This window comes from Scyliorhinus torazame, chromosome 27 (assembly GCF_047496885.1).
Source record: "Scyliorhinus torazame isolate Kashiwa2021f chromosome 27, sScyTor2.1, whole genome shotgun sequence".
Taxonomy (NCBI): Eukaryota; Metazoa; Chordata; class Chondrichthyes; order Carcharhiniformes; family Scyliorhinidae; genus Scyliorhinus; species Scyliorhinus torazame.
Window position 1 is genome coordinate 6,731,951 of NC_092733.1, and position 20,397 is coordinate 6,752,347.

A 20,397-nucleotide genomic window follows, 5' to 3' on the forward strand; every position below is an offset into this window, starting at 1 on the left:
TTGTTCGCTTGTGTTGTTGGTGTCATTGAGGAATTGAGAGTGGTGTAAAGTTAGGTGGGAACAATCTGCATTATTCCACTTTGGAGGATTAATGGGCTTTCCCTCGTGATGGCACAGTGTGAGGGAACCGTTTGGTGCACAGAGGGAGCGGAGCTGACTCGATGCTGGGCCCACTCTGCGTCTGATTTCCTGAAGAAAGGGGAATATTTCTGTACTTCACTGCTCCTCCCTTGTGTCCTGTGATATAACCGTTGTAATGATGTACACAGGACATCTAGTTTAACTAGAAAGATGATTTCTTAGCAAACACGTGGAAAGATAACTCACATTACTATACAGACAATGGCTACTAAATGAATTTGGTGAATTCACCGGGAGCTACTCTAAGTGCGACTATCTTCCTGTACGACTTACTACCATCTGTCGGGTGCCTCCAGTCACGTAATGGATGTCTGACGCCACCTGCTGGTCGGAGGTTGTATCGCCGGCTATGTGCACTAATATACAACTATATACATTTCTGTGTACATTACCACATCCCTCACACTGCACTCGCCTGAGTGGCGGGGAAGGCTCAAGCACACAAGCCTGCTCCGCCCATGTTCCTCTGCCCTGACGCCAGCTGTGAGACACGGGGGGGAGCATGGGAAGGTCTGCTGATGGATTGACACTTTTTTTTGTTTCAGCCTCCTGGGAAAAAAGCCTCGACGTCGGAGAGGGAAGCTCCCGCTCACCTTTTGAAGGGTGAGTTTTTGGGGAAATCCGAAGTGGTAATTTGAGCGGTTAAAGCTGACTTAACATAGAGCAAGTCGAATATTTGGACTTGAACCCCCATGCAGGGATTAAAATAAAGTAGGTTTGTATTCTCCGGAATATAGAGGTTAAGGGAATGATTTGGTGGTTGGTCTTCAAGACTTTGGAAGGAGTTGATGGGACAGATGGAGAGAAGCTGATTCCACTGGACAGGGGACAGATCTTTAAAATTATAACCTAGAACATTCAGGAGAGAATAAGCATCTTCAGACAAAGGACACAAGAGACATAGATACTAGTTCAATTAGAAATGTGAAATTTGAAATTGCCGGAGTTCTGTTCACCATGGAGTATTGAGGGCTTAAGGAGACGTCAGCGATGACATTGGATGGTGGAACAGGCTTGAGGGGCTGAATGGCCTCCTCCTGTGCACCCTGCTGGCTGTGCGTTAATTAGGATTTGCTTTTCTTGTTTCCACAATGGGTTGTATCCCCCCCTGGGTCCTATGACGAGGTTGATGAGCTCTTGCAGGAGCCTAGTCAGGAACATGGCCCGCTCACCATCACTCACCACCAACATCCTCATCTTTTGTCAGTGGGAATGTTCAGGAGCATGGAGCATGTGGTGAAAAAGCTCCTGGGAGCACAGGAATCCTGGGTAGGAGACAGATATCCCGCCCATATAATCCGCTTCAGAGTTGCTGCCTGCTGCGGTGTCCAGTGACATTTGTCTCTCAGCTTTAAACCTGACAATGTGAAAATCTGAAATCGGGGAGAAGTCGTCCATTCGGCCCCTCGAGCCTGCTCCTCCATTCGCTAAGATCATGGCCGATCTGTTTGTTTCGAATTCCACATTTCCATTGATAACCTTTGCTTCCTTCGCCTAACAAGAATCGACCTGCCTCCGCCTTAAAAATTGTCAGTGGCCCCCGGCCTCCACCTCCTTCTGAAGCCGATAGTTCCAAAATCACACAGCCCTCGGAGAGAAAACAAATCTTCTCATCTCAGTCCCAAAAGGGTTTTAAAACAGTGTCCCCTGGTTCTGGACTCGCCCACAAGAGGAAACATCCTTTCCACATTCACCTTGTCGAGACTGCTCAGGATATTATGTATTTCAATCAAGTCACCCCCTCATTCTTCTAAACTCATTTGAACATAGAACATTACAGCGCAGTACAGGCCCTTCGGCCCTCGATGTTGCGCCGACCTGTGAAACCACCCTAAAGCCCATCTACACTATTCCCTTATTGTCCATATGTCTATCCAATGACCATTTGAATGTCCTTAGTGTTGGCGAGTCCACTCCTGTTGCAGGCAGGGCATTCCACGCCCTTACTACTCTCTGAGTAAAGAACCTACCTCTGACATCTGTCCGATATCTATCTCCCCTCAATTTAAAGGTATGTCCCCTCGTGCTAGACATCACCATCCGAGGAAAAAGGCTCTCACTGTCCACCCTATCCAATCCTCTGGTCATCTTGTATGCCTCAATTAAGTCACCTCTTAACCTTCTTCTCTCTAACGAAAACAGCCTCAAGTCCCTCAGCCTTTCCTCATAGGATCTTCCCTCCATCATCCTGGTAAATCTCCTCTGCACCCTTTCCAATGCTTCCACATCCTTCCTATAATGCGGCGACCAGAACTGTACGCAACACTCCAAATGCGGCCGCACCAGAGTTTTGTCCAGCTGCAACATGACCTCATGGCTCCGAAACTCAATCCCTCTACCAATAAAAGCTAACAAGTGGGCTTGGTAGGGTGCTCTTTCGGAGGGTTGGTGCTGACTCAATGGACTAATTACCTCCTTCCACACTGTAGGGATTCTATTGTATATCTTTTTTATAAAGTTAGAGTGCCAAATTCATTTTTCCAATTCAGGGGCAATTTAGTGTGGCCAATCCACCTACCCTGCACATCTTTGGGTTGTGGGGGCGAAACCCACGCAGACACGGGGAGAATGTGCAAACTCCACACGGACAGTGACCCAGAGCCGGGACCGAACCTGGGACCTCGGCGCCGCGAGGCAGCAGCGTTACCCACTGCCCCACCGTGTTACCTTTGGGATTCTATTACACATCTGAAAATTGCCAGATTTTCCCCTCTCCCCAGTGGGTTGGAACCAGAGTGTTACTCTCCACAGAGAAGTGAAATAATGATGTGTTTGAACTTGGAAAGTTCCGAGAGGCTGTGGGGCTGCGTGTCATTGTTACTGGAATAATGTTCCCTAACGTTATCTAGATCTACACGACCTGAGAATTCAAGAGTCCCGCCACATGAATGGGATGCGACAATTGAAGGTACATTGAGAAGGAAAACGATCCTGAAAGACGGCAAGAAGCCAACGGTAAAGAACGCGATGAAATGCTTGCCGTGTTAGTGTTTAGTTGGAATGTCCTGATTGGGGGGTGGGGGTGTAGAATCCCCAGTAACTGAGCAATTAGCACTGTCCTGGTTCAATTCCTCGGAGCCCCAGGTTTCTTATTTGCCAATGTGCTTGTTGGTTTTCTATTTGGTTCTGGGGGAGGAATTCCTTTCACAATGAGGTGAGTGACCAGCATCTAATACACAGCCACTCGCTGTCCTCGTACGGACCTACCCCTAGATCAGAGAGAAGTAAAGAAACGGCCAGCAGATTTGCATTTCTATAGCGCCTTGCATGGCCTCTTGGTGTCCCCTGGTGCTCCACCGCCAATGAAGTACTTTTGGAAGTGCGGTCACTGGTGTAGACACAATTTGAGTGCAGCAAGCTCCCACAGGCAGCAATGTGATGATGATCAGATTTGAGTGATGTTGCCTGTGGGGATACCGAGAACAGCCTCCGGCCTTGCCTCGAAATAGTGTCACCTGAGAGGGCAGAGGGAATTTACCATCTCATTTGAAAGTCAGTGCCTCCAGCCACGTGGCACTCTCACAGGGCTGTGCTTCGAGTGTCAGCCTAGATCGTCGTACTCCAGCCTCTGGAGTGGGACCCACAGCCAGAGGCAAGAGCGACTGTCCGCTAAACTGCAGCTAACACGAGGCCAACGCCATTTACCGCAAATTACAGCTTCAAATCCTGCTCTCAAACCTTTTTGTTTGGTAATATCTGGGAGCAATCTCATACACTGCCGTAAACAGTTTTAAAACAAATAGTCATTGTAAACAAATTCCAATTTTCTTCCTTTTTAGTTTAACTTTTCAGGGTTATGTGGTGTTGTCAGTGTTTTAGAGATGGAAAATGATTCCTCGGTATGAAGAGACTGACAGGAACGGGTTAATGAACGGTTCCTCAGTGTGAAGAGATGGACAGGAACGGATTAATGAACGGTTCCTCAGTGTGAAGAGACTGACAGGAACGGGTTAATGAACGGTTCCTCAGTGTGAAGAGATGGACAGGAATGGGTTAATGAACGGTTCCTCAGTGTGAAGAGATGGACAGGAACGGGTTAATGAACGGCTCCTCAGTGTGAAGAGATGGACAGGAACGGATTAATGAACGGTTCCTCAGTGTGAAGAGACTGACAGGAACGGGTTAATGAACGGTTCCTCAGTGTGAAGAGATGGACAGGAATGGGTTAATGAACGGTTCCTCAGTGTAAAGAGATGGACTGGAATGGGTTAATGAACGGTTCCTCAGTGTGAAGAGATGGACAGGAACGGATTAATGAACGGTTCCTCAGTGTGAGGAGATGGACAGGAACGGGTTAATGAACGGCTCCTCAGTGTGAAGAGATGGACAGGAACGGGTTAATGAACGGCTCCTCAGTGTGAAGAGACTGACAGGAACGGGTTAATGAACGGTTCCTCAGTGTGAAGAGATGGACAGGAACGGATTAATGAACGGCTCCTCAGTGTGAAGAGACTGACAGGAACGGGTTAATGAACGGTTCCTCAGTGTGAAGAGATGGACAGGAACGGGTTAATGACCGGCTCCTCAGTGTGAAGAGATGGACAGGAACGGGTTAATGACCGGCTCCTCAGTGTGAAGAGACTGACAGGAACGGATTAATGAACGGCTCCTCAGTGTGAAGAGATGGACAGGAACGGGTTAATGAACGGTTCCTCAGTGTGAAGAGATGGACAGGAACGGGTTAATGACCGGTTCCTCAGTGTGAAGAGATGGACAGGAACGGATTAATGAACGGTTCCTCAGTGTGAAGAGATGGACTGGAACGGATTAATGAACGGTTCCTCAGTGTGAAGAGATGGACTGGAACGGATTAATGAACGGTTCCTCAGTGTGAAGAGATGGACAGGAATGGGTTAATGAACGGTTCCTCAGTGTGAAGAGACTGACAGGAACGGGTTAATGACCGGCTCCTCAGTGTGAAGAGATGGACAGGAATGGGTTAATGACCGGCTCCTCAGTGTGAAGAGATGGACAGGAACGGGTTAATGACCGGCTCCTCAGTGTGAAGAGACTGACAGGAACGGGTTAATGAACGGCTCCTCAGTGTGAAGCGACTGACAGGAATGGGTTAATGAACGGCTCCTCAGTGTGAAGAGATGGACAGGAACGTGTTAATGAACGGTTCCTCAGTGTGAAGAGATGGACAGGAATGGGTTAATGAACGGTTCCTCAGTGTGAAGAGATGGACAGGAACGGATTAATGAACGGCTCCTCAGTGTGAAGAGACTGACAGGAACGGGTTAATGAACGGTTCCTCAGTGTGAAGAGATGGACAGGAACGGGTTAATGACCGGCTCCTCAGTGTGAAGAGATGGACAGGAACGGGTTAATGACCGGCTCCTCAGTGTGAAGAGACTGACAGGAACGGATTAATGAACGGCTCCTCAGTGTGAAGAGATGGACAGGAACGGGTTAATGAACGGTTCCTCAGTGTGAAGAGATGGACAGGAACGGGTTAATGACCGGTTCCTCAGTGTGAAGAGATGGACAGGAACGGATTAATGAACGGTTCCTCAGTGTGAAGAGATGGACTGGAACGGATTAATGAACGGTTCCTCAGTGTGAAGAGATGGACTGGAACGGATTAATGAACGGTTCCTCAGTGTGAAGAGATGGACAGGAATGGGTTAATGAACGGTTCCTCAGTGTGAAGAGACTGACAGGAACGGGTTAATGACCGGCTCCTCAGTGTGAAGAGATGGACAGGAATGGGTTAATGACCGGCTCCTCAGTGTGAAGAGATGGACAGGAACGGGTTAATGACCGGCTCCTCAGTGTGAAGAGACTGACAGGAACGGGTTAATGAACGGCTCCTCAGTGTGAAGCGACTGACAGGAATGGGTTAATGAACGGCTCCTCAGTGTGAAGAGATGGACAGGAACGTGTTAATGAACGGTTCCTCAGTGTGAAGAGATGGACAGGAATGGGTTAATGAACGGTTCCTCAGTGTGAAGAGATGGACAGGAATGGGTTAATGAACGGTTCCTCAGTGTGAAGAGACTGACAGGAACGGGTTAATGACCGGCTCCTCAGTGTGAAGAGATGGACAGGAACGGGTTAATGAACGGCTCCTCAGTGTGAAGAGATGGACAGGAACTGGTTAATGAACGGCTCCTCAGTGTGAAGAGACTGACAGGAATGGGTTAATGAACGGTTCCTCAGTGTGAAGAGACTGACAGGAACGGGTTAATGAACGGCGCTTCAGTGTGAAGAGACTGACAGGAACGGGTTAATGAACGGCTCCTCAGTGTAAAGAGATGGACAGGAACGGGTTAATGACCGGCTCCTCAGTGTGAAGAGATGGACAGGAACGGGTTAATGAACGGCTCCTCAGTGTGAAGAGATGGACAGGAACGGGTTAATGAACGGTTCCTCAGTGTGAAGAGATGGACAGGAACGGGTTAATGACCGGCTCCTCAGTGTGAAGAGATGGACAGGAACGGGTTAATGAACGGCTCCTCTGTGTGAAGAGATGGACAGCAACGGGTTAATGAACAGTTCCGCAGTGTGATGAGATGGACAGGAACGGATTAATGACCGGCTCCTCAGTGTGAAGAGATGGACTGGAATGGGTTAATGAACGGTTCCTCAGTGTGAAGAGACTGACAGGAACGGGTTAATGAACGGTTCCTCAGTGTGAAGAGACTGACAGGAATGGGTTAATGAACGGTTCCTCAGTGTGAAGAGATGGACAGCAACGGGTTAATGAACAGTTCCGCAGTGTGAAGAGATGGACAGCAACGGGTTAATGAACAGTTCCTCAGTGTGAAGAGACTGACAGGAATGGGTTAATGAACGGTTCCTCAGTGTGAAGAGATGGACAGCAACGGGTTAATGAACAGTTCCGCAGTGTGAAGAGATGGACAGGAACGGATTAATGAACGGTTCCTCAGTGTGAAGAGATGGACAGCAACGGGTTAATGAACAGTTCCGCAGTGTGAAGAGATGGACAGGAACGGATTAATGAACGGTTCCTCAGTGTGAAGAGATGGACAGCAACGGGTTAATGAACAGTTCCGCAGTGTGAAGAGATGGACAGCAACGGGTTAATGAACGGTTCCTCAGTGTGAAGAGACTGACAGGAATGGGTTAATGAACGGTTCCTCAGTGTGAAGAGATGGACAGCAACGGGTTAATGAACAGTTCCGCAGTGTGAAGAGATGGACAGGAACGGATTAATGAACGGTTCCTCAGTGTGAAGAGATGGACAGCAACGGGTTAATGAACGGTTCCTCAGTGTGAAGAGACTGACAGGAACGGGTTAATGAACGGCGCCTCAGTGTGAAGAGATGGACAGGAACGGGTTAATGAACGGCTCCTCAGTGTGAAGAGATGGACAGGAACGGGTTAATGACCGGTTCCTCAGTGTGAAGAGACTGACAGGAACGGGTTAATGAACGGCTCCTCAGTGTAAAGAGATGGACAGGAACGGGTTAATGACCGGCTCCTCAGTGTGAGGAGATGGACAGGAACGGGTTAATGAACGGCTCCTCAGTCTGAAGCGACTGACAGGAACGGGTTAATGAACGGTTCCTCAGTGTGAAGAGACTGACAGGAACGGGTTAATGAACGGTTCCTCAGTGTAAAGAGATGGACTGGAATGGGTTAATGACCGGCTCCTCAGTGTGAAGAGACTGACAGGAACGGGTTAATGACCGGCTCCTCAGTGTGAAGAGATGGACAGGAATGGGTTAATGAACGGCTCCTCAGTGTGAAGAGATGGACTGGAACGGGTTAATGACCGGCTCCTCAGTGTGAAGAGACTGACAGGAACGGGTTAATGACCGGCTCCTCAGTGTAAAGAGATGGACTGGAACGGGTTAATGACCGGCTCCTCAGTGTGAAGAGACTGACAGGAACGGGTTAATGACCGGCTCCTCAGTGTGAAGCGACTGACAGGAACGGGTTAATGAACGGCTCCTCAGTCTGAAGAGACTGACAGGAACGGGTTAATGAACGGCTCCTCAGTGTGAAGAGACTGACAGGAACGGGTTAATGAACGGCTCCTCAGTGTGAAGAGATGGACAGGAACGGGTTAATGAACGGTTCCTCAGTGTGAAGAGACTGACAGGAACGGGTTAATGAACGGTTCCTCAGTCTGAGGAGATGGACAGGAACGGGTTAATGAACGGCTCCTCAGTGTGAAGAGACTGACAGGAACGGGTTAATGACCGGTTCCTCAGTGTGAAAGATGGACAGGAACGGGTTAATGAACGGCTCCTCAGTGTGAAGAGATGGACAGGAACGGGTTAATGAACGGTTCCTCAGTGTGAAGAGACTGACAGGAACGGGTTAATGACCGGTTCCTCAGTGTGAAAGATGGACAGGAACGGGTTAATGAACGGCTCCTCAGTGTGAAGAGATGGACAGGAACGGGTTAATGAACGGTTCCTCAGTGTAAAGAGACTGACAGGAACGGGTTAATGAACGGCTCCTCAGTGTGAAAAGATGGACAGGAATGGGTTAATGAACGGCTCCTCAGTGTAAAGAGACTGACAGGAACGGGTTAATGAACGGTTCCTCAGTGTGAAGAGACTGACAGGAACGGGTTAATGAACGGCGCCTCAGTGTGAAGAGACTGACAGGAACGGGTTAATGAACGGTTCCTCAGTGTGAAGAGACTGACAGGAACGGGTTAATGAACGGTTCCTCAGTGTGAAGCGACTGACAGGAACGGGTTAATGAACGGCTCCTCAGTGTGAAGAGATGGACTGGAATGGGTTAATGTACGGTTCCTCAGTGTGAAGAGATGGACAGGAACGGGTTAATGAACGGCTCCTCAGTGTGAAGAGATGGACTGGAATGGGTTAATGAACGGCTCCTCAGTGTGAAGAGATGGACAGGAACGGGTTAATGAACGGTTCCTCAGTGTGAAGAGATGGACAGGAACGGGTTAATGAACGGTTCCTCAGTATGAAGAGACTGACAGGAACGGGTTAATGAACGGCTCCTCAGTGTGAAGAGTTGGACAGGAACGGGTTAATGAACAGTTCCGCAGTGTAAAGAGACTGACAGGAACGGGTTAATGAACGGTTCCTCAGTGTGAAGAGACTGACAGGAACGGGTTAATGAACAGTTCCTCAGTGTGAAGAGACTGACAGGAACGGGTTAATGAACGGTTCCTCAGTGTGAAGAGACTGACAGGAACGGGTTAATGAACGGTTCCTCAGTGTGAAGAGACTGACAGGAACGGGTTAATGAACGGCGCCTCAGTGTGAAGAGACTGACAGGAACGGGTTAATGAACGGTTCCTCAGTGTGAAGAGATGGACAGCAACGGGTTAATGAACGGCGCCTCAGTGTGAAGAGATGGACAGGAACGGGTTAATGAACGGCTCCTCAGTGTGAAGAGACTGACAGGAACGGGTTAATGACCGGCTCCTCAGTGTGAAGAGATGGACAGCAACGGGTTAATGAACGGCGCCTCAGTGTGAAGAGATGGACAGGAACGGGTTAATGAACGGTTCCTCAGTGTGAAGAGATGGACAGGAATGGGTTAATGAACGGCTCCTCAGTGTGAGGAGATGGATAGGAACGGGTTAATGACCGGCTCCTCAGTGTGAAGAGACTGACAGGAACGGGTTAATGAACGGCTCCTCAGTGTGAGGAGATGGACAGGAATGGGTTAATGAACGGCTCCTCAGTGTGAGGAGATGGACAGGAATGGGTTAATGAACGGCTCCTCAGTGTGAGGAGATGGACTGGAATGGGTTAATGACCGGCTCCTCAGTGTGAGGAGATGGACAGGAATGGGTTAATGAATGGTTCCTCAGTCTGAAGAGATGGACAGGAACGGGTTAATGAACGGCTCCTCAGTGTGAAGAGATGGACAGGAATGGGTTAATGAACGGCTCCTCAGTGTGAGGAGATGGACAGGAACGGGTTAATGACCGGCTCCTCAGTGTGAGGAGATGGACAGGAATGGGTTAATGAACGGTTCCTCAGTCTGAAGAGATGGACAGGAACGGGTTAATGAACGGCTCCTCAGTGTGAAGAGATGGACAGGAACGGGTTAATGAACGGTTCCTCAGTCTGAAGAGATGGACAGGAACGGGTTAATGAACGGCTCCTCGGTGTGAAGCGACTGACAGGAATGGGTTAATGAACGGTTCCTCTGTGTGAAGAGGTGGACAGGAACGGGTTAATGACCGGCTCCTCAGTGTGAAGAGACTGACAGGAATGGGTTAATGAATATTGGGAAGCCTCCATAACCCTGGATTCCGATGGGATGAATAGGCAATGAGCTCGGACTACCTGGTACTTGTTCGATGCACTTGGGCCGCCCTCTACCCTGGCCCTCGTTCCCTTGTGGATAGTCACTTGGATAAGGAATTGAGCTGTGTGAAAGGTCCATTGAACACCTTTGTTAAGGGAAGGTAGGGGTGGTAAAATTAGCAGGAAATAAACGTATGCCACTCATGGTAAATGCTGAAAACCAGCCATGTCACTTGGGGGCTGAACTGGAGTTTGCATGTCCAGTGACCCTCAAATCATTCATGGGATGAGGGCTTCGCTGGCTGGGCCAGCATTTATTGCCCATCCCTAATTGCCCTTGAGAAGGTGGGGGTGAGCTGCCTGCTTGAACCGCTGCAGTCCATTTGGTGTAGGTACACCCCCAGTGCTGTTAGGGAGGGGGTTCCAGGAATTTGACTCCGTAACGGGGAAGGAACGGCCGATATATTTCCAAGTCAGGATGGTGAGTGGCGTGGAGGGGGACCTCCAGGTAGTGGGGGTCCCAGGTATCTGCTACTCTTGTCCTTCTAGATGGCAGTGGTCATGGATTTGGAAGGTGCTGTCTGAGGAACCTTGTTCAGTGCATCTTGTAGATGGTGTACACAGCTGCTACTGTCCATCGGTGGTGGAGGAACTGATTGTTTGTGGAAGGAGGAGCAATCAAGCCGTCTGCCAGCCTGGACGATGTTGAGTTTCTTGAGTGTTGTCGGAGCTGCGCTCATCCAGGCAAGTGGGGAGTATTCCATCACACTCCTGACTTGTGCCTTGTAGATGGTGGACCGGCTTTGGAGAGTCAGAAGGTGAGTTACTTGCCTCAGGGTTCCCAACAATTGACTTCCTCTTTTAGCCACAGTATTTATGTGGCTGATCCAATTCAGTTTCTGGTCAATGGTAACCCGCAGGATGTTGATAGTGGGGGATTTGGCGATGGTAATGCCATTGAATGTCATAGGGAGGTGTTTAGATCCTTTCGTGTTGAAGATGGTCATCACCTGGTACATGTGTAGCATGAATGTTGCTGGTCAGGCAGCCTGGTGGTTGTTATGGACCTGGGTTTAGAAACTCCAAATTATATTATGAAGTCCACCTGACCTACAACTTTGATGTTGAATTTGGCTAGGATGAGCAGGTGTGATTCAGCAGTCTTTCCAGACACTTTTATCAAAATAAGCTTTATTCTCAGACCTTAGTTAACACATATATATACACATAAACAAACAGCAAGAACTTCTATCAATTACAAACATAAAAACCCCATACAGTAATCTATGTATAACACTTAATGAATTCCCCCTTAACTGTTCCAATTCAAAAACAAAATCCCCAAAACCCCTTTTCAAATGCGTGACCCAGCACTCTGCATTCTCACTTGGATAAGACTGGCTTGCCCCGAGATTATGACCCCGTCTCACCAGCAGGTTTAAACCCTTCCAGAAAGCAAACTATGGGTGCGATTCTCCACGCCCATGCCGGTTGGGAGAATCGCCTGGGCTGCCAAAATTTCCGGGGATGCCGGTCCGACGCCCTCCCGCGATTCTCCCAAGCGGCGGGAACGGCCCGGTTGAGTTTCGCGGGCCGCAGGCCGGAGAATCGCCAGAGACACCGAAAATGGCGATACTCCGGCACCCCCGCTATTCTGAGGCCCGGATGGGCCGAGCGGCCAGGCCAAAACGGCGGGTTCCCCCCGGCGCCGTCCACACCTGGTCGCTGCAGTCGTGGGCGGTGCGTGAACGCTGGGGGGGGCGGCCTGCGGGGGGGCGAGGGGGGATCCTGCACCGGGCTTCACCTGGAATGTGGGGTGGCCCGCGATCGGTGCCCACCAATCGTCGGGCCGTCCTCTCTGAAGGAGGACCTCCTTCCTTCTGCGGCCCCGCAAGATCCGTCCCCCATCTTCTTGCGGGGCGGACTTAGAGAGGACGACAACCCACGCATGCGCGGATGACGCCCGTTATGTGGCGCCGGCCGCGTCATCTATGCGGCGCCGCTTTTACGCGGGCGACAAGGCCTGGCGCGGGTAGATGACACGGCCCCAATCCTGGCCCATTGTCAGGGCCTGAATCGGTCGGGACCGGGGCCGTTCCGCGCCGTCGTGAACCTCAACGGCGTTCACGACTGCGCTGTCACCGGCGTGGGAGTGGAGAATCGCGCCCTATATCTTTTAAGTTACCAAAGCAGATAGCTATAATCGATGTTTTTTTTTCTGGAACAGCTCTTTAAAATGAAAATAGAGAGGGAGACAGGCCCAGTGACTTATTTCCTCTGTCTGTAGTCCACAGCAGTTCCATGTCAAAGCGAAAGTAGTACAAGCCTCGCAGGTCAGCTCCACCCACAAAATGACATCAGTGAAACCATGTGAAAGATTTAAAAAAACCTTCTTAAAGGGACACTCCCATGACAGTGGTTAGCACTGCTGCCTCACGGCGCCGAGGACCCGGATTCGATCCCGGCCCTGGGTCACTCTCCGTGTGGAGTTTACACACTCTCCCCGTGTTTGCGCAGGTCTCACCCCCACAACACAAAGATGTGCAGGTTAGGTGGATTGGCCACGCTAAATTGCCCCTTAATTGGAATTTTTTTTATTGGGTACTCTAAATTTATAAAACAAACAACAACAAAAAAATGAATGTTGCCAGTCAAGCCAAGCCTAAATATTGTCCAGGTCTTGCTGCATTTGGACACGGACTGCTTCAGAAATTGAGAGAGTTGTAATCCCACCCAACACCAAGGGCAATGGTGCTGGGAATGTGCCTCTAAACTGGGAACTATCCTGTCTCACTCCAGGTGTCACTCTGGACCACGTATTGGGTTTCACTCTGTGATAGTCAGATGCTTTACTACGGAGCTAAATCACTGAAATCTACTGAAAGACACCAGGTGAGTGTCGATCAAACACAATAATGGAAAGAATTTTCACTCTTCCCTGAATCAAAACTGTCTGAACACGCGTTGGGATTTGGAATTGGAGTTATTGGGCTGGCTAGGTACGGCGACCTGACGTGTAGGCTGCTCTTAAGTTCCATGTCGGATGACAGGATCAAGAGATGGCCATTCAGCCCCTCGATCTGGTTCTGACGTTCCGTCAGTTCGTGGCTGATCCCTATCGGAACTCAATTTCCCTTGATGTCCTCACCCATCCATCGATTTCTGCCTTGAAAGATCCAGTTGTCCCACAATCCGTAATCCTTGGGAAGGAGGAGTTCTTCATTCCCCTCCTGAAGGGCCCAGCTTTGATTGTAAGATTGGAGGAAATAGTTCATCTCTGTCCACCCCATCACAGCCCTTTATTGATATAAACCCTGTGACCAGATCACCCCTCCACCACGTAAGCTCAGGGGAATACAAGTCGGGTTTATGCAGCCTGTCCTAATTTCACCTTTGTTATTGCTGGTATCGTTGTGGTGAATCAGTGTTGCACTCCCTCCCTCCCTCCCCAAGGTGCTATGTCTAAGAGGGGGGCGCAGCAATTTCAGGAAAAAATGTTCTTCCCATTTCCCCCTCCCTCATTGTTACTGCATGTTGCAGTTTGGAAGTATTTTGGACGAGGGGGTAAAGTCCATTCACCTTTTCGAGGGGGAGGCTGTTCCCAGGTTGGAGTTTAAAGCACTGAATTCATTCTGTTTCCAATTGAATTGAATCGGAGATGAAAGAATCTTGATCTGCTTCACGTCCTTCCCAATTGTTGAATTTCTGAATTGTTTGCTGAGCAGTTTAAGTCGAGCTGGTGTAAGAGAGAGTCTGTTATTGGTTGGATGCCTTTATTGATGGGAGATCCAGATGTGGATGTGTTCCAGCTCTCAGACTCCGAACACGGTGAGTTCAACATTGTCTGTGTGTGTCTGCGTCTGTGTCTGTGTGTGTGCGTCTGTGTGTGTGCGTCTGTGTGTGTGCGTCTGTGTGTGTGCGTCTGTGTGTGTGCGTCTGTGTGTGTGCGTCTGTGTCTCCGTGCGTCTGTCTCTGTGTGTCTGTCTCTGTGTGTCTGTTTCTGTGTCAGTCTTTGCCTCTGCGTCTGTCTCTGCCTCTGTGTCTGTCTGTGTGTCTCTGTCTCTTGCCTGTGTCAGTCTGTGTATCTCTGTGTCTGTCTGTGTGTCTGTCTCTGTCTGTGACAGGAGAGGAAATGCAGATGTTTTATTTGTCCATGTTTGTAATTGTTTGTAATTACTGGTGGCTGTGTCCCTGAACACTGAGGAGGACGATTTAGTTGTGTCTTTCTTCCTGTTGGTCAATGTGAGGGTTCACAAATTGTTTGCGGATATGGGGACTGCCCTTTCTCGCATTCAGCTCTGCTTTGATAATCTACACTTGCCTCGAGTCTCCTCCTGTTTCCAAGCAGGGTATTGCTATCAGTTTCACGCAGGGAGCAAAGGGAATGCAGCACTGTGGTTCCAACACCTCCGCATGGTTTGCAAGACTGACAGGAACCAGGTGAGTGTTACCTGATCAGGGACTAAGTGATTGGAAGGTAAGAATGTATCTTGTTCTGTTAATCAGACATTGGGTTCTCTGTGCTAATGCTGAAATTCAGCTCCTCTTCCTCAAGGCATGTGGACCATGTTGGGTTGATTCCGAGGATGAGAATGGGATTGTATAATTCCCATTTCCTCTTACCTGGCACCTCCGCAACCTTGATGTTTCTATGATTGAGGGGCTGAATTTACTCAGCGAGATGTTCAGTGAGAATGGGAACATTTTCATTTCTATAGCACCCGGTCTCGACATCAGTAACTGCTACAGCAGCCAAATCATTCAAAGCAAGTCTCCACAGCAGATGTTAATGCCCAAATCCAGAGGGAAACTGTGTAACTGAGGCACTGCTCGAGATGAAATATTAATAAATTGTCCCCAGGATGTGGTAGAAACAGGGATATTCAACCAGGTGGGACCCAGCCGCACTGAGACCTTCCGAGCAACATTGAAACCACCTTTCACCACCCCAGTGCCCCACTCTGCTTCATAGCCAAGGGTGCCGCAGAGTGTTACCAACAGAAACTTCAACAAATGGCAGCTCTTCATGTGAGACACACAGCAGAGAGCGCAAACATGGCAACTCCCCAGCTGAAAACAGCCCAATACTTCCCACCTCCCACTCCTTACACCCCTCTGCCCCCCCGCCTTCCCCCTCTGCCCCCCCGCCTTCCCCCTCTGCCCCCTCTGCCCCCTCACCTTTCCCCCTGCCCCCCCCGCACCTTCCCCCCTGCCCCCCCGCACCTTCCCCCCTGCCCCCCCCGCACCTTCCCCCCTGCCCCCCCCGCTGCCCCCCCCGCACCTTCCCCCCCTGCCCCCCCCACACCTTCCCCCCCGCCCCCCCCGCACCTTCCCCCCTGCCCCCACCCGCACCTTCCCCCCCTGCCCCCCCGCACCTTCCCCCCCTGCCCCCCCCGCACCTTCCCCCCCTGCCCCCCCCCCGCACCTTCCCCCCCTGCCCCCCCGCACCTTCCCCCCCTGCCCCCCCCGCACCTTCCCCCCCTGCCCCCCCGCACCTTCCCCCTGCCCCCCCGCACCTTCCCCGCAGCCCCCCCGCACCTTCCCCTTGCCCCCCGCACCTTCCCCCCTGCCCCCCCCGCACCTTCCCCCCTGCCCCCCCGCACCTTCCCCCTGCCCCCCCCCGCACCTTCCCCCCTGCCCCCCCCCCGCACCTTCCCCCCCTGCCCCCCCCGCACCTTCCCCCCTGCCCCCCCCGCACCTTCCCCCCTGCCCCCCCCGCACCTTCCCCCCTGCCCCCCCGCACCTTCCCCCCTGCCCCCCCCGCACCTTCCCCCCTGCCCCCCCGCACCTTCCCCCCTGCCCCCCCGCACCTTTCCCCTGCCCCCCCCGCACCTTCCCCCCTGCCCCCCCGCACCTTCCCCCTGCCCCCCCCCGCACCTTCCCCCTGCCCCCCCGCACCTTCCCCCTGCCCCCCCCGCACCTTCCCCCCCTGCCCCCCGCACCTTCCCCCCTGCACCTTCCCCCCTGCCCCCCCCGCACCTTCCCCCCTGCCTCCCGCACCTTCCCCCCTGCCCCCCGCACCTTCCCCCCTGCCCCCCCGCACCTTCCCCCCTGCCCCCCCCGCACCTTCCCCCTGCCCCCCCGCACCTTCCCCCTGCCCCCCCCGCACCTTCCCCCTGCCCCCCCGCACCTTCCCCCCTGCCCCCCCCGCACCTTCCCCCCTGCCCCCCGCACCTTCCCCCCTGCCCCCCCGCACCTTCCCCCTTCCCCCCCGCACCTTCCCCCCCTGCCCCCCCGCACCTTCCCCCCCTGCCCCCCCGCACCTTCCCCCCCTGCCCCCCCCGCACCTTCCCCCCCTGCACCTGCCCCCCCTGCCCCCCCCTGCACCTTCCCCCCCTGCCCCCCCCGCACCTTCCCCCCCTGCCCCCCCCGCACCTTCCCCCCCTGCCCCCCCCCGCACCTTCCCCCCCTACCCCCCCCGCACCTTCCCCCCCTGCCCCCCCGCACCTGCCCCCCGCACCTTCCCCCCCTGCCCCCCCGCACCCTTCCCCCCTGCCCCCCCGCTGCCGCCCACGCACCTTCCCCCCTGCCCCCCCGCACCTTCCCCCCCGCCCCCCCCGCACCTTCCCCCCTGCCCCCCCCGCACCTTCCCCCCCCTGCCCCCCCGCACCTTCCCCCCCCTGCCCCCCCCGCACCTTCCCCCCCTGCCCCCCCCGCACCTTCCCCCCCTGCCCCCCCCGCACCTTCCCCCCCCGCCCCCCCCGCACCTTCCCCCTGCCCCCCCCGCACCTTCCCCCCTGCCCCCCCGCCCCTTCCCACTGCCCCCCCCGCACCTTCTCCCCTGCCCCCCGCACCTTCCCCCCTGCCCCCCCCCGCACCTTCCCCCCTGCCCCCCCCCGCACCTTCCCCCTGCCCCCCAGCACCTTCCCCCCTGCCCCCCCCGCACCTTCCCCTGCCCCCCCGCACCTTCCCCCCTGCCCCCCCCGCACCTTCCCCCTGCCCCCCCAGCACCTTCCCCCTGCCCCCCCAGCACCTTCCCCCTGCCCCCCCAGCACCTTCCCCCTGCCCCCCCAGCACCTTCCCCCTGCCCCCCCAGCACCTTCCCCCCTGCCCCCCGCACCTTCCCCCCTGCCCCCCCCGCACCTTCCCCCCCTGCCCCCCCCGCACCTTCCCCCCCTGCCCCCCCCGCACCTTCCCCCCCCTGCCCCCCCCCGCACCTTCCCCCCCTGCCCCCCCGCACCTTCCCCCCTGCCCCCCCGCACCTTCCCCCCTGCCCCCCCGCACCTTCCCCCCCGCCCCCCCCGCACCTTCCCCCCCTGCCCCCCCACACCTTCCCCCCTGCCCCCCCCGCACCTTCCCCCCTGCCCTCCCCGCTGCCCCCCCGCACCTTCCCCCCCTGCCCCTTCCCCCCCTGCCCCCCCGCACCTTCCCCCCCTGCCCCCCCGCACCTTCCCCCCCTGCCCCCCCGCACCTTCCCCCCCTGCCCCCCCGCACCTTCCCCCCTGCCCCCCCCGCACCTTCCCCCCCGCCCCCCCGCACCTTCCCCCCCCTGCCCCCCCGCTGCCCCCCCGCACCTTCCCCCCTGCCCCCCCCGGACCTTCCCCCCTGCCCCCCGCACCTTCCCCCTGCCCCCCCCGCACCTTCCCCCTGCCCCCCGCACCTTCCCCCCTGCCCCCCGCACCTTCCCCCCTGCCCCCCCGCACCTTCCCCCTGCCCCCCCCCGCCCCTCCTCCCCCCTGCCCCCCCCGCACCTTCCCCCCCTGCCCCCCCCGCACCTTCCCCCCTGCCCCCCGCACCTTCCCCACTGCCCCCCCGCACCTTCCCCCCTGCCCCCCCCGCACCTTCCCCCCTGCCCCCCCGCACCTTCCCCCCTGCCCCCCCGCACCTTCCCCCCTGCCCCCCCCGCACCTTCCCCCCTGCCCCCCGCACCTTCCCCCCTGCCCCTCCCGCACCTTCCCCCCTGGCCCCCCCGCACCTTCCCCCCTGCCCCCCCCGCACCTTCCCCCCTGCCCCCCCCGCACCTTCCCCCCTGCCCCCCCCGCACCTTCCCCCCTGCCCCCCCCGCACCTTCCCCCCTGCCCCCCCGCACCTTCCCCCTGCCCCCCCCGCACCTTCCCCCCTGCCCCCCACACCTTCCCCCCTGCCCCCCCCGCACCTACCCCCCTGCCCCCCCCGCACCTTCCCCCCTGCCCCCCCCGCACCTTCCCCCCTGCCCCCCCGCACCTTCCCCCCTGCCCCCCCCGCACCTTCCCCCCTGCCACCCCCCCGCACCTTCCCCCCTGCCCCCCCCGCACCTTCCCCCCTGCCCCCCCCGCACCTTCCCCCCTGCCCCCCCCGCACCTTCCCCCCTGCCCCCCCCGCACCTTCCCCCCCCCCGCACCTTCCCCCCTGCCACCCCCCCGCACCTTCCCCCCCCCCGCACCTTCCCCCCTGCCACCCCCCGCACCTTCCCCCTGCCCCCCCCGCACCTTCCCCCCCTGCCCCCCCGCACCTTCCCCCCCTGCCCCCCCGCACCTTCCCCCCCTGCCCCCCCGCACCTTCCCCCCCTGCCCCCCCGCACCTTCCCCCCCTGCACTTTCCCCCCTGCCCCCACGCACCTTCCCCCCTGCCCCCCCGCACCTTCCCCCCTGCCCCCCCGCACCTTCCCCCCTGCCCCCCCGCACCTTCCCCCCTGCCCCCCCGCACCTTCCGCCTGCCCCCCCGCACCTTCCCCCTGCCCCCCCCGCACCTTCCCCCTGCCCCCCCGCACCTTCCCCTGCCCCCCCGCACCTTCCCCCTGCCCCCCCCGCACCTTCCCCCTGCCCCCCCCGCACCTTCCCCCCCTGCACCTTCCCCCCTGCCCCCCCCGCACCTTCCCCCCTGCCCCCCCGCGCACCTTCCCCCCTGCCCCCCCCGCACCTTCCCCCCTGCCCCCCCCGCACCTTCCCCCCTGCCCCCCCGCACCTTCCCCCCTTCCCCCCCGCACCTTCCCCCCTTCCCCCCCCGCACCTTCCCCCCTTCCCCCCCCGCACCTTCCCCCCTTCCCCCCCGCACCTTCCCCCTTCCCCCCCCGCACCTTCCCCCCTGCCCCACCCGCACCTTCCCCCCTGCCCCCCCGCACCTTCCCCCCTGCCCCCCCCGCACCTTCCCCCCTGCCCCCCGCACCTTCCCCCCTGCCCCCCCCGCACCTTCCCCCCTGCCCCCCCCGCACCTTCCCCCCTGCCCCCCCCGCACCTTCCCCCCTGCCCCCCCCGCACCTTCCCCCCTGCCCCCCCCGCACCTTCCCCCCTGCCCCCCCCGCACCTTCCCCCCTGCCCCCCCCGCACCTTCCCCCCTGCCCCCCCGCACCTTCCCCCCTGCCCCCCCCCGCACCTTCCCCCCTGCCCCCCCGCACCTTCCCCCCCCCGCACCTTCCCCCCTGCCCCCCCGCACCTTCCCCCCTGCCCCCCCCGCACCTTCCCCCCTGCCCCCCCCGCACCTTCCCCCCTGCCCCCCCCCGCACCTTCCCCCTGCCCCCCCCGCACCTTCCCCCCTACCCCCCGCACCTTCCCCCTACCCCCCGCACCTTCCCCCTACCCCCCCGCACCTTCCCCCCGCCCCCCCCCGCACCTTCCCCCCGCCCCCCCCCCGCACCTTCCCCCCTGCTCCCCCGCACCTTCCCCCCCCGCACCTTCCCCCCCTACCCCCCCGCGCCTTCCCCCCCTGCACCTTCCCCCCCCTGCCCCCCCCGCACCTTCCCCCCCTGCACCTTCCCCCCCCCTGCCCCCCCCGCACCTTCCCCCCTGCACCTTCCCCCCCTGCCCTCCCCCCCCGCACCTTCCCCCCCTGCCCCCCCCGCACCTTCCCCCCCTGCACCTTCCCCCCCCCTGCCCCCCCCGCACCTTCCCCCCCTGCACCTTCCCCCCCCTGCCCCCCCCGCACCTTCCCCCCTGACCCCCCCGCACCTTCCCCCCCTGCCCCCCCCCCGCACCTCCCCCCCTGCCCCCCCCCGCACCTTCCCCCCTGCCCCCCCGCACCTTCCCCCTGCCCCCCCCGCACCTTCCCCCCTGCCCCCCCGCACCTTCCCCCCCTGCCCCCCCCCGCACCTTCCCCCCTGCCCCCCCGCACCTTCCCCCCCTGCCCC

The 20,397-nt window shown here is 57.2% G+C and overlaps 1 protein-coding gene across 1 annotated transcript in view; it reads left to right on the forward strand.

Annotated features, from left to right (window-relative positions):
* Nucleotides 1-20,397, forward strand: part of ppan (peter pan homolog) — a 122,402-nt gene that overhangs the window by 83,380 nt on the left and 18,625 nt on the right. Inside the window, 5 exon segments of the mRNA XM_072490976.1 lie at nucleotides 687-744; nucleotides 2,991-3,096; nucleotides 13,155-13,247; nucleotides 14,081-14,183; nucleotides 14,704-14,795. Coding sequence (XP_072347077.1) covers nucleotides 687-744; nucleotides 2,991-3,096; nucleotides 13,155-13,247; nucleotides 14,081-14,183; nucleotides 14,704-14,795 — 452 coding nt within the window.